We start from the raw sequence: 25,259 nt of genomic DNA, 5'->3' as shown, positions 1-25,259 counted from the left end.
GTGTTTAAATTTTTTTTTGATCAAATAAATAAATAAATAAAACCTGCGTTAATGCGCGATAAAATGTTTATCGGCGTTAAATAATTAACGAGTTAACGTGATAATAACGAGTTAACTCGCCCAGTCCTAAAAAAAAAAAAAAAAAAAAGAAGGGTCACACGTGCCTGATTTATCCCTCGGATCCATGACGTGTGTGATGTCACCATGATGTCATCATGATGTCATGGCAACCCCATTCTCACCACATTCCTCTCGATGTGTCTGGTTTTTCATGATGGAGGTTTTAATGATTCATTTCCAGCCAGTCGTCTGATGTTGGTGCGACTGGTTCTGACCACTTCCTGCTCGTCCAATCAGCAGTCCTCCCATCCTGCTCGTCCAATCAGCAGTCCTCCCATCCTGCTCGTCCAATCAGCAGTCCTCCCATCCTGCTCGTCCAATCAACAGTCCTCCCATCCTGCTCGTCCAATCAGCAGTCCTCCCATCCTGCTCGTCCAATCAACAGTCCTCCCATCCTGCTCGTCCAATCAACAGTCCTCCCATCCTGCTCGTCCAATCAGCAGTCCTCCCATCCTGCTCGTCCAATCAACAGTCCACCCATCCTGCTCGTCCAATCAGCAGTCCTCCCATCCTGCTCGTCCAATCAGCAGTCCTCCCATCCTGTTCGTCCAATCAGCAGTCCTCCCATCCTGCTCGTCCAATCAGCAGTCCTCCCATCCTGCTCGTCCAATCAACAGTCCTCCCATCCTGCTCGTCCAATCAACAGTCCTCCCACTGACTGCTGCATTTTCAAACATTTCCTGGGTTTAATGTCTGAAACGTTGTTTCCAGGCATTTATGGATTTCCTACCAATAAGATAAGAAGTTGGAATCAATCCTGAAACAGGTGGCAGTGAAATTCTACTATTGATCCACACGATGTCGATCAGTTGATTCCAGCGGATCGGCGCCTTGTTGGGAAAGCTCCAGATGTGAGAGAAAGTGGTTTTCTGTTGACATTCGCAGATGTTTCTCCATTCATCCTCAGGCCTGATATAGTCTTGTGGTCTAGGAGTAGAATGAGAGTCTATTTCATAGAGCTGACTGTTCCTTGGGAGGAATTAGTAGCAGAAGCATATGAAAGGAAAAAGCTTAGATATGTGGAGTTGGGGGCAGAAGCAGAGCAGCGAGGATGGAAGGTTAGAATCTGTCCAGTGGAAGTAGGATGTAGAGGATTTGTTGCAAAGTCTGTTGTCTCATTGTTGAGGGAGCTGGGTGTAAGTGGACAGAGTGTGAGGAAAAAAGTGCAGGAAATGTCAGATAAAGCAGTAAAGTCCAGTAAGTGGATTTGGATTAGAAGATGCAATAGCAGCTGGGGGCCCAGCAGGGGGAGCACTTAGGGAAAACAGACTTTTGAAAAAGCAAAGAAGAAGTTCAAGATATTTAAGTGGAGGGTTTGGCCCATGTGAGCCTTTTGAAACCAAGCGGCCATTTTGGGTGAGTTGGCTTGGAGTGAGTTGTATGGCTTTGTTGTTGCTGGCATTTTTAGTGATTATAGGACTGTTCAGGTGAGTTTGTCTGCTGAATTTTTTGAAACTTTGTTCTAGAATGCGCTGCTGAGGGTGGCAGCATGTTGGAGTAGCTCTGTACCTCATATTGAGATTTATTCTTTTTTCTAAATTTCATTCCTGTTTTTTCTTGGAAGAAATTGCATTTTTTGGACAACTGTTCCTTCCTGCCTTGGATGCTGTGCAGCTGGATTGATTTTTCCCAATACTTTTGTATATTTTGCTCTTTTGTCATGATGCATCACCATAGCAACAAGGTGGTTTACAACAGGGAGCAGCTGAATAACATTGGAAAAGCAGAAATAATTCGACAACTGAAGCCAGAAATCCCACTGGAATTGAAAAGGAGGCGTCGTGGATGCAGAGCAGGAGCAAGGAGGAGAGAAAGAAAGAAGAAGTTCAAACCATCTCTGCCATCCGTCATCATGGGCAATGTAAGATCATTAGCCAACAAGTTGGATGAACTTCTAGCCTTGACAAAGACTCAGCAAGAATATCGGGAATGTAGCATTATGTGTTTTACTGAGACATGGCTGCAGGATCATATCCCCGACTCCAGCGTCTCTCTGCCGGGCTTCCTGACTGTACGAGCAGATCGAGATTTAAAGAGTAGCAGGAAAAGGAAAGGGGGTGGATTGGCAGTGCTTGTCAACAACAGATGGTGTCACCCAGGACATGTTACTGTGAAGAGTCGTCTCTGCAGTCCTGACATTGAACTATTGGCAGTAAGTTTTCGTCCATATTATTTGCCAAGAGAGTTCACCAGTGTTGTTTTGGTGGCTGTTTACATTCCACCCTCAGCTGTTGCCGACACTGCATGTGATGTCATCAGTTCCGTTGTTGCTCAGATACAGACACAACACCCCAATTCTTTTGTGGCAATATCTGGTGATTTTAATCATGCCTCACTCTCTGCTACACTGCCAACTTTTTAACAGTTTGTCAGCTGCTCTACCAGAGAAAACAAGACATTGGATTTGTTTTACACAAATGTCAAGGATTCATACATTTCCAAATCAAGACCTCCCCTGCGTAAATCAGATCACAACCTTGTTTTTCTCTGTTCAGCATATAAACCCCTTGTCCAGAGACTACCTGTCACAAAAAGGACTGTTAGAAAGTGGTCACAGGAAGCTGAAGAAGCCTTACAGGGTTGTTTTGATGCAACCGATTGGATTTCTCTTTGTAAGCCACATGGAGAGGACATTAATGCCATGACTGAGTGTGTGACTGACTATATAAACTTCTGTGTGGACAACACCATCCCCACCAGAACAGTGAGATGCTTCCCTAATAACAAACCCTGGATCACCAGTGAGCTAAAGGAACTATTGAACAAGAAAAAAAGAGCCTTTAGGGAGCGAGACAGGGAGTTACTGAGGAGTATACAGAAGCAGCTCAAAGTCAAGATCAGAGAGAGCAAGGAGGTGAATAGAAAGAAGCTTGAGAGTAAACTGCAGAGGAACAATATCAGAGATGTGTGGTCAGGAATGAAGAAGATCACAGGCCTCAAACAGAGGGAGGATCGGATGGATGGAAGTCTGGACAGAGCAAATGAGCTGAACACAATCTTCAACAGGTTCAGTTCAGGAACAAGCTCATCATCCTCCCATCCTGTTCCCAGCCAAAAAGACATCCCACCCTCCTCTGACCCACAGCTTTCCTGTAACATCTCCACCTCCACCTCAGTCATGGATTCTTCTGCTTCCACTAGTTTGTCTTCAACCCAATCAGGAGATGCTGCTGTCCCCTTTGCCTCCCCCTCCCACTTTTCTGTTTCTAGAAGTCAGGTGAAGAGGCAGTTGGAGAGACTGAACCGGAACAAGGCTGCAGGTCCAGATGGTGTCAGCCCCCGAGTCCTGAAGGCCTGTGCAGAGCAGCTCTGTGGGATTCTGCAACACCTTTTCAACCTTAGCTTGACCCAAGAGAAGGTACCACTGTTGTGGAAGACATCCTGTCTGGTTCCGGTACCAAAGAAAACTCACCCTTCAGACATCAATGACTACAGACCTGTTGCCCTGACATCCCGCATCATGAAGGTCCTGGAGAGACTCCTGTTGACCCACCTGTGTAAGCAAACCAGCACATATCAGGACCCCCTGCAGTTTGCTTATCGCCATGGAGTTGGAGTTGAAGACGCTATCATACACCTGCTTCAACAAACCCACTGTCATCTGGATAAAGCAGGCAGCACTGTGAGGATCATGTTCTTTGATTTCTCCAGTGCATAACACAATCCAGCCTGGTCTGCTTCGTCTGAAACTCCAGAAGACTGGAGGTGGAGGCCTCAACAATCACCTGGATTAATGACTACCTGACAAACAGACCACAGTTTGTCAGACTGAAGAATTGTGTGTCTAACCAGGTGATCAGCAGCACAGGAGCACCACAGGGGACTGTACTCTCACCATTCCTTTTCACTCTGTACACTTCAGACTTCCAGTACAAGTCAGACTCCTGTCATCTACAGAAATATTCAGATGACTCTGCAGTTGTCGGGTGTATCAGAGATGGACAAGAAGCTGAGTACAGAGAGCTGGTGGACCGCTTTGTGGCATGGTGTGGGAACAATCATCTCATCTTGAATGTTAACAAAACAAAGGAGATGATTGTAGATTTCAGGAGAAACAGGGTCAGATCAAACCCTGTTTCCATCATGGGAGAAGAAGTGGAGGTGGTTGAGGAATATAAATACCTTGGTGTTCATGTGGACAACAGACTGGACTGGAGACACAACAGTGAAGCCATCTACAAGAAAGGACAGAGCAGACTGTACTTCTTGAGGAAGCTAAGGTCCTTCAAGGTTTGCAACAAGATGTTGCAGATCTTCTACAAGTCTGTTGTCGAGAGCGTCATTTCCTCTTGCGTCATCTGTTGGGGCAGCAGCATCAGAACCAGGGACCTAAAAAGACTCAACAACCTGATAAGGAAGGCTGGTTCTGTTCTGGGGACGACTGTGGAACCTCTGGAGACAATAATGCAAAGAAGGATTTTGCATAAAATCAAGAGAATTATGGACAACCCTGAAGATCCTCTCCATGAGACTGTTATCGGAAAACAGAGTCTCTTCAGTCAAAGGCTTCTTCAGTTTGGATGCAAAACGGACCGCTACAGGAAATCTTTCCTGCCCACAGCCATCAGCATCTATAATAACTCCTTGATTTAATTGAGCTACATCAACATTTAATTTCCCTCTGGGATAAATAAAGTATTTTTGAATTGAATTGAATTGAATTGAATCTGCTAGTGTGTCTTGTCCTTCCTCCACCTCTGGCACCCTCTATACTTTCATTACCCCCTACCCGAACCAGGGTTTGCATCCCCACCCCGCTGTGACTGGTGTGCAGTTGGTGAGAGGCTGAGGTAGCTTATGGTGGTTGTGGTGTGAGGGGCAGTGATGGCTGGCATTAGGGGGGTGACTCTGGGACGCCAGTGGTCATTGTCTAGCCTCCTGGAGGTGTCGTGGGCCCAACTAGACGAAACACTGATGAAAGGAGGTTCCCACCTGATGACCCCAATGACATGTTGGTCAGCACTGCTCACTGATATTTATAATAGGGAGTGTAGGGAATTATTCACTGAGTCTGGTCCTTTATTTTATTTTATATTTTTTTCTTTAGCACAAGTTTCTTGTGTTTATATTGAATCAGAAATAACCATTCCTCCTTCTCTTCCCATCTATTCTAACACGTGTAAACCTGGATATCATTTCATATCCACTCCCTGACTGATTCTGTGGACATCTCTTCCAATCTGTTGTATTCATATCGCTTCACAAAGGACGACTGGAAACACTATCATTGAGAAATAAGAATTAAAGTCCTAAAAGGGAACTGATGGACCATAAATAAGGTAAAACAAAAATAAGAATTACGTTCAAATTAGGGCTGGGCAACGATTAAAACTTTTAATCTAATTAATGTACATATGTGTGTATAAAATACATGTGTGTATAATGTATATATGAGTGTATAATGTACATATATGTGTTTAATGTACACATATGTGTGTACAATGTACACATGTGTGTACAATGTACACATGTGTGTATAATGTACACGTATGTGTGTATAATGTGTATATGTCTGTATAATGTACACATGTATGAGTATAATGTACACGTGTGTGTATAATGTACACATGTGTGTGTATAATGTACATACACGTGTACATATGTGTGTATAATGTGTTTATAATGTACATACATGTGTGTATAATGTGTATAATATATATATATATGTGTTTATAATGTACACATACATGTGTGTATAATGTGTATAATGTGTGTATAATATACATACGTGTGTATAACGTACATACATATGTGTGTATAATGTGTATAATGTGTGTATAATATACATACGTGTGTATAACGTACATACATATGTGTGTATAATGTGTATAATGTGTGTATAATATACATACATGTGTGTATAACGTACATACATATGTGTGTATAATGTGTGTATAATATGTATAATGTGTGTATAATGTGTATAATGTGTGTATAATGTGTATAATGTGGTGGGAGGCAGTGTGCCGGCTGCGTTGTGATGAAATGAAATCCAGATTCTGCTTGTCAGAAACGTGTTTGCATGTCAGTTCAGGAGAAGTTTCTCTGACTCCTGCTATCAGCAGATTATACAGAATATTTGATTCTCCTCTCCTCCAGCCGGCACATGTGGGGGTTTGGTTACCCTGTCAGAGAGATGTGAGGAGATGGCAGGAGATGGATGAGCTTTGATCAGCAGCACATCTCATCTTTGGCTGCCTAAACAGGCTCCCCTCCCCTGGAAGCCCCCCGCCTGCATCTCTTCCTGTTGTCCTCTCCGTCCTCTGTCCTCTCATCTCATCCACATCCACTCTGCTTTCAACTTCCTCTTCTGTTTCCATCTCTGCCTCGATGTGTTTCTCATAACTCAAAGTTTTTAAGCTGCAGAGTTTTACTAAATTAGAGAAAAAGCTGCACAAACAGCTCAGCTTGGAGCCGTTTTCACTTTGGATTCTGAGTGATTCTTTGATTTCTGACAGAGGGCAGCATCGGGGGGCATCGTGGGACGGGGTTGGCAGGAAGCAGCGTGGGCCGAGCCGGGCCCCCAGCCATCAGGTTGTCACACTTTGATGATGAGCTGTGGAATCTGATCCAAAAAGTCAAACTTTGCAGTTCACTCAGAGGTCAGAGGATATATATTTGGAGGGAACCGGGCTGTCCACTCAGGGGAAATATCATCAATCACAGGAGAAGAATTACTTTTTTACAGCTTGATTTTATCTCGCTCAAGTTTACATTTTCATTCTACAGGCTGCACAGCAGGGAGAGGATTTTTTATTTTATTATATTTTATATTTTTATATTTCCCACTGTTTTAACAACTTGGTCCAGTTCAACGCTGGACTGAAGAAGCTGAGCCACAAAGAGGGATCAGTTCCAACTCTCAGAGCCTGAACTTCAGAGCAGGGAAATGGAAGCATCTGAGAAGTAACTCCTCCTGGTTTATTTACTGATTTATTTTCTCTTTTAGCAGCAGCTAATGCTAACAGCTAATGCTAACAGCTACCGCTAACAGCTTAGTTAACGAAGATGACGTACACCAACTTCTAAGGAGTTATTTTCTCCTTCAGCAGCAGCTAACACTAACAGCTTAGCTAATGAAGATGAGGTACACCAGCTTCTATGGAGTTATTGATGTATTTTCTCCTTTAGCAGCAGCTAACAGCTTAGCTAACAGCTTAGCTATTGAAGATGACGTACACCAACTTCTAAGGAGTTATTGCTGTTCCTTTAGCAGCAGCTAACGCTAACAGCTTAGCTAATGAAGGTGACATACACCAGCTTCTAAGGAGTTATTGCTGTTCCTTTAGCAGCAGCTAACGCTAACAGCTTAGCTAATGAAGGTGACATACACCAGCTTCTAAGGAGTTATTGCTGTTCCTTTAGTAGCAGCTAATGCTAACAGCTTAGCTAATGAAGGTGACATACACCAGCTTCTAAGGAGTTATTGCTGTTCCTTTAGCAGCAGCTAACGCTAACAGCTTAGCTAATGAAGGTGACATACACCAGCTTCTAAGGAGTTATTGCTGTTCCTTTAGTAGCAGCTAATGCTAACAGCTTAGCTAATGAAGGTGATGTACACCAGCTTCTAAGGAGTTATTGCTGTTCCTTTAGCAGCAGCTAACGCTAACAGCTTAGCTAATGAAGGTGACGTACACCAGCTTCTAAGGAGTTATTGCTGTTCCTTTAGCAGCAGCTACCGCTAACAGCTTAGCTAATGAAGGTGACGTACACCAGCTTCTAAGGAGTTATTTTCTCCTTTAGCAGCAGCTAACGCTAACAGCTTAGCTAATGGTGACGTACACCAGCTTCTAAAGAGTTATTGATGTATTTTCTCCTTTAGCAGCAGCTAACAGCTTAGCTAACAGCTTAGCTATTGAAGATGACGTACACCAACTTCTAAGGAGTTATTGCTGTTCCTTTAGTAGCAGATAACGCTAACAGCTTAGCTAATGAAGGTGACGTACACCACTTTCTAAGGAGTCATTGCTGTTCCTTTAGCAGCAGTTAACGCTAACAGCTTAGCTAATGAAGGTGACGTACACCAGCTTCTAAGGAGTTATTGCTGTTCCTTTAGCAGCAGCTAACGCTAACAGCTTAGCTAATGAAGGTGACATACACCAGCTTCTAAGGAGTTATTGCTGTTCCTTTAGTAGCAGCTAATGCTAACAGCTTAGCTAATGAAGGTGATGTACACCAGCTTCTAAGGAGTTATTGCTGTTCCTTTAGCAGCAGCTACCGCTAACAACTTAGCTAATGAAGGTGACGTACACCAGCTTCTAAGGAGTTATTTTCTCCTTTAGCAGCAGCTAACGCTAACAGCTTAGCTAATGGTGACGTACACCAGCTTCTAAAGAGTTATTGCTGTTCCTTTAGCAGCAGCTAACGCTAACAGCTTAGCTAATGAAGGTGACGTACACCAGCTTCTACGGAGTTATTGCTGTATTTTCTCCTTTAGCAGCAGCTAACGCTAACAGCTTAGCTAATGAAGATGACGTACACCAGCTTCTAAGGAGTTATTGCTGTTCCTTTCTGAAAGATGAACATTATTGTTCATTACTTTGTTAGCTGAAGCTTTCTAGCTGAACGATCCGTTCTGTAACTCATCAACCTGCAGCTGTGTGGATAAGGTGTGTTTCCAACACAACACCGGTCCTCTCCTCACTCTCTGCGTGCTAACGTTACATTATCAGCATGTTTCTTATGAAGATGGAGGTCTCCCAGTACAACTGTTTAATGAGGTTAATATATCCAAAGTGTTTAAATGCAGTAATTAACGGTACACATGCATTAGAAATGCATGAGAAAGCATTGTTTGCTAGCATCTGCTGCTAGCTTACAGCTACATGCTAAACTATTTCCCTCTGGGCTCAACAGAGGAAGTCAGGAGACCTGATCACTGGCCAAATGTTAATGTCTGTGGTCAACTAATTCTTCATTAGGTTTCAAAGATCCCCGTTGAGACTGCAATTTAAGTTCATTTTAAGTTGTTATTTCTCCAATCCTAGGACTGACCGTGGCAGCCATGTTGAATGTTTCCCACTCGGGGAGGAATGTCTCAATGGAGCGCAGACTTATGAGCTCACTTTTCTTTCAGACTTCCCCAGCAGGTTGGTCGATGCAAGCATAGATATGTATAGAATGACTAGGTATGTTACGTCTGAGTTTAGAACGTCCGCACAAGACGGCCATTCAAATTCAAATTCAATTCAATTCAAAAATACTTTATTTATCCAAGAGGGAAATTAAATGTTGATGTAACTTAATTAAATCATCTTACCACAGGATGAGATGTCCGAGAGACAGTCAAACCTGAGGTAACCATAGTTACGGTAAGTGATCTGCTCTGACGCTATTACTCTTATCTCGCAGAAATCTCGACGATTTAACATTGTTTTACATACTAAAAGACCCTGTGCGATATTTTATTTATTCGGTCATCTGTGCAATAATTCACGTCACTACTGTGCAATATCTGATCTATTTATGGTCAGACTATGTGCATACAATGTGTGATTAACACAAGTGTAGTGCAATATGGGCAATAACTCAACCATAGTGCTATAACTTATTTTATTTAACTCTCTTTACTTTGTATATCTTGTACAGCCTATATTCTTTTTTACACTTTGTTTTAGATTATTCTATATTAATTATATTATAATTATATATTATATTAATTATTCTATATTATACTGTATTTTAGATTTATAGAGATCCTATGTGTGTGTTTGGAGCTACTGGGGACTTGAATTTCCCTGAGGGAGTCATGCCAAGGGGTAAATAAAGTTCAGTCATGGGGCAAATAAACATGAAATATTTACGTTTTTATTTTAAAAAATAAATATGGACTTCGTCTGTAGTGTGATAATTAGCTTACTACTTTGATGTTTATAATAACCTAAATGTTTGAGAATTAAGCAAGTTATGTCTTGAATGTTTGAATGTTTCACCATCAACACAATGTTGTCGGCGAGAGAGCTGCCTGTGGTAAGATGGCCGCCATCTGCGGACGTTCCACTCCGTTGCCCAGCAACGCGGACGAGACATCTAGCCATTCTATACATATCTATGATTCTATACATATCTATGGTTCTATACATATCTATGATTCTATACATATCTATGATTCTACACATATCTATGATTCTATACATATCTATGATTCTATACATATCTATGGTTCTATACATATCTATGGTTCTATACATATCTATGGTTCTATACATATCTATGGTTCTATACACATCTATGGTTCTATACATATCTATGGTTCTATACATATCTATGGTTCTATACATATCTATGGTTCTATACATATCTATGATTCTACACATATCTATGGTTCTATACATATCTATAGTTCTATACATATCTATGGTTCTATACATATCTATGGTTCTATACATATCTATGGTTCTATACATATCTATGGTTCTATACATATCTATGATTCTACACATATCTATGGTTCTATACATATCTATAGTTCTATACATATCTATGGTTCTATACATATCTATGGTTCTATACATACCTATGATTCTACACATATCTATGGTTCTATACATATCTACAGTTCTATACATATCTATGATTCTATACATATCTATGATTCTATACATATCTATGGTTCTATACATATCTATAGTTCTATACATATCTATGATTCTATACATACCTATGATTCTACACATATCTATGGTTCTATACATATCTACAGTTCTATACATATCTATGATTCTATACATATCTATGATTCTATACATATCTATGGTTCTATACATATCTATAGTTCTATACATATCTATGATTCTATACATACCTATGATTCTACACATATCTATGGTTCTATACATATCTATAGTTCTATACATATCTATGATTCTATACATACCTATGATTCTACACATATCTATGGTTCTATACATATCTACAGTTCTATACATATCTATGATTCTATACATATCTATGATTCTATACATATCTATGGTTCTGTACATATCTATGGTTCTATACATACCTATGATTCTATACATATCTATGGTTCTGTACATATCTATGATTCTATACATATCTATGATTCTATACACATCTATGGTTCTATACACATCTATGGTTCTATACATATCTATGGTTCTATACATATCTATGATTCTATACATATCTATGGTTCTATACATATCTATGATTCTATACATATCTATGATTCTATACACATCTATGGTTCTATACATATCTATGGATGCAAGCATCTTAGAGAATTTTCCATGGCCTGTTTGTGTCTTTATGTAATCCAACAGTGACAAGGCAGTATGGAGGATCGGGGCTCTGCTTTAATTAGTAAACCTGTGGAAATAATTACAGTAATCAGCTGCTTTCTTGGTGCTGGTGCTGGATCAATTAGTGTCACTGTGGTCACTAAATGTTATCAAGTCCATTCAGCTGCAAGAGATGGTGATTATTTCCCCTCAAATGTCACATTTTTGCCACAAAATTGAAGATTTTAGGAACTCTGTTCTGGAAAATAATCAAAATGTTTTCTCATGCAGATTTCACACAATTAATGTGTAGATTGAGGGCATGAGGGGGAGGCTGGATCTCTACAGTGCCTGTGTGGAGGCAGCAGCATTGAGGTCACACTTGTCAATATTTGCATGTATGTGTGTGTAGGTGGTGTTCTTCTTCTAGGTGTTCGGCTGTGGAGACGGCTGAACTCCATCTGTGAGTTCACAAAGTGTTGGCCTGCTCTCAGTCAGCCGCTCTGTGATGTGAGATATGTTGTCCTTGTATTTCGCTCCTTTTTGAATTTCATCCTTGAAAGTGCGGCTTGAATAAACATTGAGCTTTATTATTTAATGCTGTGGCCTACATACGCAGTGCAGAATGCAAAGCATCAGCTAGGGGTTTTGTGCAACATTTCATTGGCAGCAAAATCACAAAAGCCATAAAGTATGTTTCCATCTGTTCTCGGCATCGGAATTTGAATAGAAGTCCTTTATGCACTGATTTTTCTTTTTCTTTCTAATGAAATTAACTTTTTCTCTATAGAAACTGTGCTCTATTCATCCTTGCCCTGTGCTTCTGGATGTGACCCTGCTGTGAAAACACGTCTGTTAAACAATGTTAAACAATGTTAAACAATAATATGCAAATAATGAAATGAAATTGTAAGTACCGAGCAGAATGACCCGTTCTACCAAAGTATATTCAGCCTGGAGTGTCACCTTCAAACTGATGCAGAAAGGGTGTAATTGTGGAGAAGAACAGCAGTTAAAACACTTTTTTTACATGAACGATGCTCATATTTTCTGTGCTTTCTTGAGTTTAACGCGGCTGTTTTTGACTAAGTGTTCAATTTAGTTTATGTTAAAAAGCACCAAATGACAACAAATATCATCTAAAGGCACTTAAAAGATACCGTCCATTCATAATCCAATCAACCCTGAGCGTGCACGAGGCGACTGTGGGGAGAAAAAACTCCCTTTGAACAGGAAGAAACCTCCATCAGAACCAGAACCAGGAACCATCTACCTGGACCAGCTGGGGGCTGAGAGGACAGGAAAGAGGGGCCTGATAACTGAAGGCTCTGCCTCCCAAACTGGCAGCTGGTTCCTCAGAGAGGGGCCCGATAACTGAAGGCTCTGCCTCCCAAACTGGCAGCTGGTTCCACAGAGAGGAGCCTGATAACTGAAGGCTCTGCCTCCCAAACTGGCAGCTGTTCCACAGAGAGGGGCCTGATAACTGAAGGCTCTGCCTCCCAAACTGGCAGCTGGTTCCACAGAGAGGGGCCTGATAACTGAAGGCTCTGCCTCCCAAACTGGCAGCTGGTTCCACAGAGAGGAGCCTGATAACTGAAGGCTCTGCCTCCCAAACTGGCAGCTGTTCCACAGAGAGGGGCCTGATAACTGAAGGCTCTGCCTCCCAAACTGGCAGCTGGTTCCTCAGAGAGGGGCCTGATAACTGAAGGCTCTGCCTCCCAAACTGGCAGCTGGTTCCACAGAGAGGAGCCTGATAACTGAAGGCTCTGCCTCCCAAACTGGCAGCTGGTTCCTCAGAGAGGGGCCTGATAACTGAAGGCTCTGCCCCCCAAACTGGCAGCTGGTTCCACAGAGAGGGGCCTGATAACTGAAGGCTCTGCCTCCCGATTATCCCGAAATAAGATGGATTACCCGGTAGGAGCGCAGGCTGAGAATGGCGTCCTGATTGGATCCCTACCCTGTCAGTCAGCCATGCCCTCTCTGCATACCTTAGTGTTTATTGGAGAGATTAAACTCATATCAGATATGCATCAACATGTCAGCGGGACCGAGAGTCGTTGTCTTCGGCTTTCATCATCACCATTTTGACGGCAAAAGACGAACAGCTCAGTGCAAGACATGCGGCATCAACATCTCAGACTGCCAGACGACAACTTCCAACTTTGTTCTTCAATTAAAGATCCATTCTGACCAGTAAGTGCTCGTCAAATTAGCTAATATTATCCTGTTAGCCTAGTCGGTAGTTAGCTAACGTTAGCTTGATGTGATACGGGGTGGACAGGTTGGACACATTGGCCAATGATGTTTACTGACAGTTACTTATATCTTTGTGTTTTCACTTTATTAAGATCAGATTCTGCAGGTAAAATTGCAATAATAAGGTGACTTGACTTTGACTTGACCAAGAAAAAAATTACTTGGGACTTGAAAGCTAAGACTTGTGACTTGCTCCCATCTCTGCAAAGTAGTACAGTAAAAGAACAGATGTAGGGAAAGTAAAGACCAAAGTGAAAACAATCAGTCCCATGCTCAGTGTTGCAGCAGGATATGAAAAATGATATGACAGCGATGGCTAAATGAGGTGAATAACGGCTGGATTAAAGTAAAGGGAGAAAATGGCTGTGTTTGAAACCGCATACTTCTACTTCTCCTACTACTCCTACTCCTACTTTTTGAGTTAGTATGCGAGTTTGAGTAAGCGAGAAGTTCCCAGATGCATACTAGATTCTCCTAAATGTTGGGTATGCATCATGAGGTTACTACTCATACTCAAACTACCCAAGATGCAACGTAATGTGACGTCGCCGATCGTCATTTCCTGTCAAAACGGCAGTTTCAAGCTAGCCACAACGAGGGTAGGTTCACTTCCTGTTTTCAAAACAAAAGCACCAATTGTATGGTAATGGCTTTCCCTATGATAAAAGGCAACGGGTATTTTATTTTGTGAAAATAACAGGAAGTGCGTTAGCTCACTGCGGCTAGCTTTAGTAGCGCCGAATTCGTGGGAACAAAATTGTAAACAGCCGGTATTTTGTCAGGTTTTCAACACGTTGGGGATCTAAACGACTACTTTCTCACCTGAAAATGTTTCAAATGTTGCTAAAGTTTACAGAGTTTAGAGCTTAAGAGAAATCAGCTTCAGGCCGGCTGATTTCAGCTCGGGCAGGAGCGTAATGCATTGTGGGTAAACGCTCTGCATACTGTCTGATAGATCAGTATGTAGTATGTAGTATGCGGTTTCGAACACAGCCATTGTCTTCAAAATGATACAGGAAATGACAAAACATGGAGACAAGACAAAAACCCAACTTGACCTCACCGTGTGACCGTAACCACGTGGAAGTTGGAAGTTTTCTGTGGTGTCAGGGCGCCGTGGCGCCGGTATGAACAATAATGGCTTTGTGTTGATGTGTGTTGAGTATAATCGCAGCTTAAGATCCCACGATGTTTTGGAACTACTCTGTAAAACACACAGCGCAGCTCTGTTCTATGAACTCTTTCATATATATTTTTATATTTAATGGTCGTATGTTAATCATTCTTTACCAGAGACGGGGACTCAAGTCACTGTGACTTGGACTCAAGTCGACTCGAGTTGCTGTTTTGATGACTTGTGACTTGACTTGACAAAAAACAAAAGACTTGAGACTTGACTCGGACTTGGAAGTTAAAGACTCGGCACTTGACTTGAGACTCGATAACTTGAATGACTCGAGTGTTAAGCATCTAGCATAACTTCGAACTTTGTTCGTCATTTGAAGATCCATTCTGACCAGTGAGTGCTCGTCAAATTAGCTAATATTAGCCTGTTAGCCTAGCCGGTAGTTAGCTAACGTTAGCTTGATATGATACGGGGTGGACAGGGTGGACACATTGGCCAATGATGTTTACTGACAGTTACTTATATCTTTGTGTTTTCACTTTATTAAGATCAGATTCTGCAGGTAAAATTGCAATAATAAGGTGACTTGACTTGACTTGACTTGCCGAAGAAAAAATGACTTGAGACTTGAAAGCTAAGACTTGAGACTTACTTGAGACTTGCACATGTGTGACTTGGTCCCATCTCTGTTCATTACTCCTTTATAGTGACACTAATACGAGCATCTGTCAGCCAAAAACTTGCTTCTGAGAGGATGAGCATTAGATTGGACTTTCTTTGTAAGAACATTTTTATCCAACAAGGATCCTCTTTGTTGTCCTCTCAGGTATTTCCCATTTGGGATCATCTTCTTGGTGGCAGGGAAAATCCTCGACATGCAGGACCCAAGCACACTAGGGAAGAAGCTGGGCTGGTACGGTATCACCGTGCTTGCTGGCCTCTTCGTCCATGGCCTCATCCTCCTCCCTCTCTTCTACTTAATCCTCACCAAGAAGAATCCCTTCGTCTTCATCCGAGGGCTGCTGCAGGCCATGGTGATCGCTCTGGCCACCTCCTCCAGGTCAGTTCTGCTCTAATTGGCGCTCCATAAGTATCATCGGATTTTTGTTCCATTAACTCGGCCATCATCTCTTCTCAGCTCTGCCACGCTTCCCATCACCATGAAATGCTTGTTGGAAAACTGCCACGTTGACCGGCAGATTGCTCGCTTTGTCCTCCCTGTTGGAGCCACCATTAACATGGACGGCACGGCGCTTTACGAGGCTGTGGCGGCCATCTTCATCGCTCAGGTTAACGACTACGAGCTGGACTTTGGCCAGTTAGTCACCATCAGGTAAACCAACACAGACTTTGGTGTTAACCCCTTAACGCCTATTGTCGCATATATGCCAGCTGAGATAGCACTTGTTTCTAGTGGGACCGCAAAGTGACGGACTTATTTCCTGTTGCAGATTTATATAAATAAATATGTAAAAAAAAAAAAAGGGTGAATAAAAAAACATTGTTTTTTCACTGTTATATTACAGTGGAAACCGCTTATAGTGATCACGTTGGTCCAGAGCCAATTTGAACACTATAAGCGGTTGATTACTAAAACCGAAGTTGTATTACAGTGCAGGTATTTCACTTATTTTTTATGGAGAATATCATCTAAATGCCATTTGTATCGTTTTTCAATGAGAAAAACTAAATAAAACGGATAGCTTCAGCATTTACTGAATTTTATTATCATGCAAGTTTAATTACAGTACTGCGCAGTGCGCAGACATACTGTAGGCTAACTCAAATACAGTACGTTACTTATTCTCTGCTGTGCCGCCGGTGCATTTTTTTCTTACAAGTCAGAAAATAAAGTTTGAATTCAATCCGCCTTTCAGCACCCCTGCTCGGATCTGTGCTCCTCCGTGCCGGTGTTCTGTCGATTTGTGCTACTTGGCGTGAAAACGAAACTTAGAAAATCGGCTTGGCGCATGCGCAAAACCACAAAGTAGCAATTCTCGACAAGTAGGAGAAATCGAATGAGCACCGGCCTCCCATCTTACAAGAACCAGCCTGGAGCTTCCAGCGGTCACACGCGCATTCAATCCGCTCTCCAGCACCCATCCTCGGACACATGCTCCTCCATGACTTCCTTTTTCCAGCCATGATTCGCGCGCTTGCTGCCCGGTGTCAACTCGTTACGTTAGCTAGCGAAGCAGAAGCAGACGTCCAGAAAGGAATCAAGGGAGTAAAAAATATAATAGCTACACGTAGTTTTAAAATTATTTTTGCACATGTTTACTTTCATAAAATGGCCAAAAATGAACATTATAAGCGGATTTCTTGATCACTATAAACAAATTATTTAAACAGCATTTGTATAGAAATGATTCCGTCCCAAGCCTTTTGATCCATATAAGCGGTTGATTACTATATCCGTGACCACTATAAGCGGTTTCCACTGTACTGTGTTGTTGTTATCTTATTATTGACTATTATGCCTGGTGTTGAAAATAAGCAACATACCAAATTACATACCAAACATACAAAATTGACTCCAAATTGACCAGGATGCCTGTTGTCGCAAATTTGCAACATACCAAAATTTCTATTTATTTTTTGTGTGAAAGTGAAATTAATAATCTCAGCATTATTTACCATCTACTTAAAGGCTAAAACACACACAAAACATTTTTTTATATACAGCTATATAAATTCAGGCGTTACGGTGTTTACAGTAGCAACACGGGTGTTTTTGTGTGGAAGCAGATCCGGCAGTATGCCGACGACACTGTCATTTATATGTGAAACAACAGTCAACTTCCAAACTTATGCTGAACTCAAAAGGGCATAAAGTCAGACTTTCCTTTAAGCAGTAGTTTCTGTTGCTTAGTGGAGCCCACGGCTGCTGATTATTGGCTATAGATGTAAGGAGTCTCAACATGTTTAAAGCTTTTGAATTTCTTTGGTGATGATGTGTGTGTGAACAAGCCTGAGCCCGAATAAGCTGACTGAGATCTGGGACCTTTGAAAAGTTTATCCTCGTTTTCACATTTTGTGATAGATGGTGTGGTTATCTTTGTTCCTGCTTCTAAACTAAAGTAAAACTAAACTAAATCAGAAAAAAGGAGCTTTATGCCCCTTGAAAGCTGTTAAATTTCTGCTTTTTCACAGAAACAGGAAGTTTACCGCTGTAACCGCCATATTAGCTTTCTGTTTTCATTGCAGGTTGTATATTTATTGAGTGTAAAGTTACTATAAAGAGTAAATAAGCATTTTGTGATGTGAAGTTTAGGGTTTATAATATGATGTATTATATAAACCTGAGTGTGTTATGGAAAGAATTTCTGCCATTAGAAATAGTTTGTTTTGTGGTCATGTGGTCGGGTTGTAGCGTTGCCTTGACAACCGGACCGTTTCGGGTCAGATTGTGTGTATTTAATTCAGGTCGAATGTCAGACAACAAGCCCACCATCAGCTCAGATCATCTGCTTCTCTGATTGGTGGAATTTTACGTGTTTTCCAGCATTACAGCAACGGCTGCCAGCATCGGTGCAGCCGGCATCCCTCAGGCCGGGCTGGTCACCATGGTGATCGTGCTCACCTCTGTGGGCCTGCCAGCAGATGACATCACGCTCATTGTGGCCATTGACTGGATTCTGTAAGTCAAAGCAATGATATGATGGAAATGTCTTCCTGTTGATGGCTGCCGGGGTCTGACGGCGCCCGCTCTGCGTCCGTAGGGACCGGTTTAGGACCGTGATCAACGTGCTCGGCGACGCTCTGGCGGCAGGAATAATTGCACACCTGTGTCGGAAAGACTTCCCCCTGAGCAGAGCAGGAAAGGTAAAGCACAGCAGCCGAGCTCCCAGCTTTTAAAGACGCGGCAGAAACATTCAAAGCTGTTTGTTATCCTGACGTGCTTATTATTGAAGAGAAGATAAAACCTCAGTTTGAATTCTAGAAGTAAAACATACGGTCAGATGTAGTTTTTCATGTTTTGAGTCACTTTCAATTCAGTTCAGTTTTATTTATTAAGCGCAAAAGGCAAGGCATCTCAAGGCACTTCAATAATACGTATAAGTCCAATTCAAGCCAGTTAGAGTCCAATTCATTCATCCAGAGTCAATTAAAAAACAGTTTCCCAGCTCAGGAAACCAACAGATTGCATATAAACTTCTCTCTGATCCAATCCCCCGTCCTGAGCGTGCACGAGGCGACTGTGGGGAGAAAAAACTCCCTTTGAACAGGAAGAAAGCTCCATCAGAACCAGAACCAGGAAGAAAGCTCCATCAGAACCAGAACCAGGAAGAAAGCTCCATCAGAACCAGAACCAGGAACCATCTGCCTGGACCAGCTGGGGGCTGAGAGGACAGGAAAGAGGGGACAACAAACAGCGTAACACCAGGCCAGGGACGCCTGCTGAGAGAGAGAAACAAGTTAATGACAACAATGATGTCACATGTACATGGAGAGGTGCATCATGGGAGTGTTTATATGGAAGGTGTCCAGGTGAAATTTAGAGAAAATGAATAAAAATATTTATCAAGAATTAACAGAGATGAACAAAAAACATGAAAAAGATCAGAAGTTGGAACAGCTTTGTTCATGAGTTCAGAAAGTACCTCTTCTTAGACGTGTCAGACTTATGTCTGGGCATTAAGAACAGATTTAAAGTTTGGCTAGCATGGCTAGCTTAGCTTAGCTTTTCTGGGCTGATGTACTTCTGTGTTTCTCCGCAGCCGTCGTACGGGACGCAGAATCCTCACAACAACTCCCACGGTACCGACGTTCCGATGACCGAGTTCCACACGCACAAAGACTGCATGTACGATTCGACGGGCGACTCGATGAGCCAGGGCCACGCACACACCGTCTACTACAACATCTGCCAGGTGTGACGGAGAGGGGCGGAGCCTCGGGACACCCCAGACCCAGCATAGGATCACATTGTGCCACCTGAACGGGAGACTCCGTCTGGTTTCTCCGGTCAGGACTCAGAATGGAACGGGTTCACGGTATCTCACCTGCTGGTCTGAACAGGAGATCCCTTCCAGGGGATTAAGGTGTGAAGGGATTCAGACTCCAGACCCCAAACATGTGGGCCTTTTATGTTGGAACTGTTGGTCAGAGGGTTTCAGGCCCAAACCGGCCCGATCTTCCACGGGAACAAACGTCTTCGTGCTCGTCTCTGTCGGACGAACACAAACCTCGGAGAGAACTGGGATTTGATTGGCCAGCACCGGGTGCTCACCCTGCCTGAAGGGATAAAGGTAATGAATGAATCCAAGTGCTCTTCATCCGTCCTCTTCCTCTGCATGCCGGCATGCGCTCTGACTGGCTTCATTTGAAGTCCTGGTGCATTATTTTCTCCTTTTGTTTTTTTTTAACATGAACTATGGGAATCACTGTTGGCTGAAGCTCATGTGAGCTGATCCCAGTTTGCATTTCAGCTGATCTCACACGTCTCTTTAAAGGTGCCATGACATGAAAATAAATGGAGGCTTTTATATTTTTTTATAGGCTTTAGTGGTCCCCTAATACTGTATCTGAGTTTTTTCCCCAAAATTCTGCCTTGGTGCAGAATTACAGCCAGTCCCAAAAATTAGCTTCCCTTCGGATCCTCAGAATGAGCTGTTTAGGGTCTGCAGCTTTAAATGCAAATTAGGAGGAGAGAGGCGGGGCAAAGATTGCTCTGGTTTGCAAAGATGCACGTAGCGCGAGTCATTTCAATCAGGGGAAAGGCAGATATCGTGCGCGCCATAGCACCAACAGCAGGACGGCTATCAAAACAACAAATAAGTACATCACACTCGCGTTACAGTAAATGAGGTGTCCACTCGCATACCTCATGCTATTTACCGTTACATTAGCGACAGTGACCGAGCTATTAGCTGCAGAGCTAACGACACATACAGACTGACCGTTTTGACTCTGGAACCATGAATGAATCATTATCCTGATGACATTGAGCTTTATTATTTAATGCTGTGGCCTACATACGCAGTGCAGAATGCAAAGCATCAGCTAGGGGTTTTGTGCAACATTTCATTGGCAGCAAAATCACAAAAGCCATAAAGTATGTTTCCATCTGTTCTCGGCATCGGAATTTGAATAGAAGTCCTTTATGCACTGATTTTTCTTTTTCTTTCTAATGAAATGAACTTTTTCTCTATAGAAACTGTGCTCTATTCATCCTTGCCCTGTGCTTCTGGATGTGACCCTGCTGTGAAAACACGTCTGTTAAACAATGTTAAACAATGTTAAACAATAATATGCAAATAATGAAATGAAATTGTAAGTACCGAGCAGAATGACCCGTTCTACCAAAGTATATTCAGCCTGGAGTGTCACCTTCAAACTGATGCAGAAAGGGTGTAATTGTGGAGAAGAACAGCAGTTAAAACACTTTTTTTACATGAACGATGCTCATATTTTCTGTGCTTTCTTGAGTTTAACGCGGCTGTTTTTGACTAAGTGTTCAATTTAGTTTATGTTAAAAAGCACCAAATGACAACAAATATCATCTAAAGGCACTTAAAAGATACCGTCCATTCATAATCCAATCAACCCTGAGCGTGCACGAGGCGACTGTGGGGAGAAAAAACTCCCTTTGAACAGGAAGAAACCTCCATCAGAACCAGAACCAGGAACCATCTGCCTGGACCAGCTGGGGGCTGAGAGGACAGGAAAGAGGGGCCTGATAACTGAAGGCTCTGCCTCCCAAACTGGCAGCTGGTTCCACAGAGAGGGGCCTGATAACTGAAGGCTCTGCCTCCCAAACTGGCAGCTGGTTCCACAGAGAGGGGCCTGATAACTGAAGGCTCTGCCTCCCAAACTGGCAGCTGGTTCCACAGAGAGGGGCCTGATAACTGAAGGCTCTGCCTCCCAAACTGGCAGCTGGTTCCACAGAGAGGGGCCTGATAACTGAAGGCTCTGCCTCCCAAACTGGCAGCTGGTCCCACAGAGAGGGGCCTGATAACTGAAGGCTCTGCCTCCCAAACTGGCAGCTGGTTCCACAGAGAGGGGCCTGATAACTGAAGGCTCTGCCTCCCAAACTGGCAGCTGGTTCCACAGAGAGGGGCCTGATAACTGAAGGTTCTGCCTCCCGATTATCCCGAAATAAGATGGATTACCCGGTAGGAGCGCAGGCTGAGAATGGCGTCATGATTGGATCCCTACCCTGTCAGTCAGCCATGCCCTCTCTGCATACCTTAGTGTTTATTGGAGAGATTAAACTCATATCAGATATGCATCAACATGTCAGCGGGACCGAGAGTCGTTGTCTTCGGCTTTCATCATCACCATTTTGACGGCAAAAGACGAACAGCTCAGTGCAAGACATGCGGCATCAACATCTCAGACAGCCAGACGACAACTTCCAACTTTGTTTGTCATTTAAAGATCCATTCTGACCAGTAAGTGCTCGTCATATTAGCTAATATTATCCTGTTAGCCTAGTCGGTAGTTAGCTAACGTTAGCTTGATATGATACGGGGTGGACAGGTTGGACACATTGGCCAATGATGTTTACTGACAGTTACTTATATCTTGGTGTTAAAATGGCTGTGTTTGAAACCGCATACTTCTACTTCTCCTACTACTCCTACTCCTACTTTTTGAGTTAGTATGCGAGTTCGAGTAAGCGAGAAGTTCCCGGATGCATACTAGATTCTCCGAAATGTTGGGTATGCATCATGAGGTTACTACTCATACTCAAACTACCCAAGATGCAACGTAACGTGACGTCGCCGATCGTCATTTCCTGTCAAAACGGCAGTTTCAAGCTAGCTACAACGAGGGTAGGTTCACTTCCTGTTTTCAAAACAAAAGCACCAATTGTATGGTAATGGCTTTCCCTATGATAAAAGGCAACGGGTATTTTATTTTGTGAAAATAACAGGAAGTGCGTTAGCTCACTGCGGCTAGCTTTAGTAGCGCCGAATTCGTGGGAACAAAATTGTAAACAGCCGGTATTTTGTCAGGTTTTCAACACGTTGGGGATCTAAACGACTACTTTCTCTCCTGAAAATGTTTCAAATGTTGCTAAAGTTTACAGAGTTTAGAGCTTAAGGGAAATCAGCTTCAGGCCGGCTGATTTCAGCTCGGGCAGGAGCCAAATGCATTGTGGGTAAATGCTCTGCATACTCTCTGATCGATGAGTATGCAGTATGTAGTATGCAGAATGTAGTATGTAGTATGCAGTATGTAGTATGCAGTATGTAGTATGTAGTATGTAGTAGGCAGTATGTAGTATGCGGTATGTAGTAGGCAGTATGTAGTATGCGGTATGTAGTATGTAGTATGCAGCATGTAGTATGTAGTATGCAGTATGCAGCATGTAGTATGTAGTATGCAGTATGCAGTATGTAGTATGTAGTATGCAGTATGCAGCATATAGTATGTAGTATGTAGTATGCAGCATGTAGTATGTAGTATGTAGTATGTAGTATGCAGTATGCAGTATGTAGTATGTAGTATGCAGTATGTAGTATGCAGTATGCAGTATGTAGTATGTAGTATGCAGTATGTAGTATGCAGTATGTAGTATGTAGTATGTAGTAGGCAGTATGTAGTATGCGGTATGTAGTAGGCAGTATGTAGTATGCGGTATGTAGTATGTAGTATGTAGTATGCAGTATGCAGCATGTAGTATGTAGTATGCAGTATGCAGTATGTAGTATGTAGTATGCAGTATGCAGCATGTAGTATGTAGTATGTAGTATGTAGTATGCAGTATGCAGTATGTAGTATGTAGTATGCAGCATGTAGTATGTAGTATGTAGTATGCAGCATGTAGTATGTAGTATGCAGTATGCAGCATGTAGTATGTAGTATGCAGTATGCAGTATGTAGTATGTAGTATGCAGTATGCAGCATGTAGTATGTAGTATGTAGTATGCAGCATGTAGTATGTAGTATGTAGTATGCAGTATGTAGTATGTAGTATGCAGTATGTAGTATGTAGTATGCAGTATGCAGTATGTAGTATGTAGTATGCAGTATGTAGTATGCAGTATGCAGTATGTAGTATGTAGTATGCAGCATGTAGTATGTAGTATGTAGTATGCAGCATGTAGTATGTAGTATGCAGTATGCAGCATGTAGTATGTAGTATGCAGTATGCAGTATGTAGTATGTAGTATGCAGTATGCAGCATGTAGTATGTAGTATGTAGTATGCAGCATGTAGTATGTAGTATGTAGTATGCAGTATGTAGTATGTAGTATGCAGTATGTAGTATGCAGTATGCAGTATGTAGTATGTAGTATGCAGTATGTAGTATGCAGCATGTAGTATGTAGTATGTAGTATGCAGCATGTAGTATGTAGTATGTAGTATGCAGTATGTAGTATGCAGCATGTAGTATGTAGTATGTAGTATGTAGTATGCAGCATGTAGTATGTAGTATGCAGTATGCAGTATGCAGTATGCAGTATGTAGTATGTAGTATGCAGTATGTAGTATGCAGCATGTAGTATGTAGTATGTAGTATGCAGTATGCAGTATGCAGTATATAGTATGTAGTATGGAAGTATGTAGTTTGTAGTATGCGGTTTCGAACACAGCCAAAGTGTCTTTCCCAGCATTTAGAGTCAAACAAGAGATGGAAATTGTTTAAATTTAAACTTCATCTGAGTTGAATCCAACTTTAGATTCACTTTAAAAACTGTTTTAATCCATAAAGATTAAGAGAAGAAGATCATCGAATACAAAAACTAGTCTGGAAGGAAAGATAATTGGCTTTTTGTGTAAAACGGTGCCTCTTCCAGTTGTTAAACGAATGCGTAGAAAGCCTTGGACCAACTGAGAGCTTCTCCAAAGATGCTGAAGGTTCTCAGTCCAACAGTCTGAGAGGCCGACAGACCATCGGATCCAGACTCCAGAGGGTCGGCACGGCGACTCGGAACCTCCCGATTCCATCCTGCGCTTAAAGGACGGCCGTGAAATGAAGGTGTTAATTATTCACGAGCTCATATGTATATATTTAAACTGCAGGAATGGAGACGAGCATCCATTATTCAGCACTCTCGGGCTCTATATCAGATTTATCATTATTAGGGGGATCGAGCGGGTGGTGGGGGGGACACGGCGTGGCGGCGTGTTCGGATCCATGTTGGAGTTGTCCACGCGTTCGGAATCATGAATCAAAAAGTTCCCTCCTGCTTTATTTCTGCGGGGTGTCGTCCTTAATGTGCAGATGTTAGATGTGCTGTGTGTGGTTGTTTAAGGTTGTTTAAGGTTGTTTAAGGTGCTTTGTGCTTGTTTTGCTGTAATGTTTTATATGTAGCTATCGTAGCTTTTTGTGTGGGAGAGTAAATCCATTTAAGAGCTTTGCTTAGGGATGTCAGATCACCAACAGTCACCTAATCAATACTTCTCTCACACACACGAGTTTCCCTCCACTGCCTCTGAGATCGGGTGTGTTACCAAGTCTATAATCGACTCTTCAGCAACTGGATGTTCCTGAATTGGTGTTTTATTCAGGTGTGCAGAGCAGGAATTAAATTACAGGGTCTGTAATGCGTGAAATACTC

General features: G+C 42.3%; 1 protein-coding gene across 1 annotated transcript; it reads left to right on the top strand.

Annotated features, from left to right (window-relative positions):
* The first annotated feature begins 312 nt into the window (after positions 1-312).
* LOC142400007 (excitatory amino acid transporter 5-like) lies at positions 313-19,622 on the top strand. Its single transcript, XM_075484563.1, has 6 exons — positions 313-662; positions 15,569-15,802; positions 15,881-16,075; positions 18,248-18,382; positions 18,465-18,567; positions 19,464-19,622. Exons 1-6 carry the CDS (start codon positions 313-315, stop codon positions 19,620-19,622), a joined length of 1,176 nt encoding a protein of 391 aa, XP_075340678.1.
* Positions 19,623-25,259: the final 5,637 nt, after the last annotated feature.

The sequence above is a fragment of the Odontesthes bonariensis genome, chromosome 15 (genome assembly GCF_027942865.1).
Source record: "Odontesthes bonariensis isolate fOdoBon6 chromosome 15, fOdoBon6.hap1, whole genome shotgun sequence".
NCBI classification, from domain to species: Eukaryota; Metazoa; Chordata; class Actinopteri; order Atheriniformes; family Atherinopsidae; genus Odontesthes; species Odontesthes bonariensis.
This window is presented reverse-complemented; position numbering and strand designations above follow the sequence as displayed.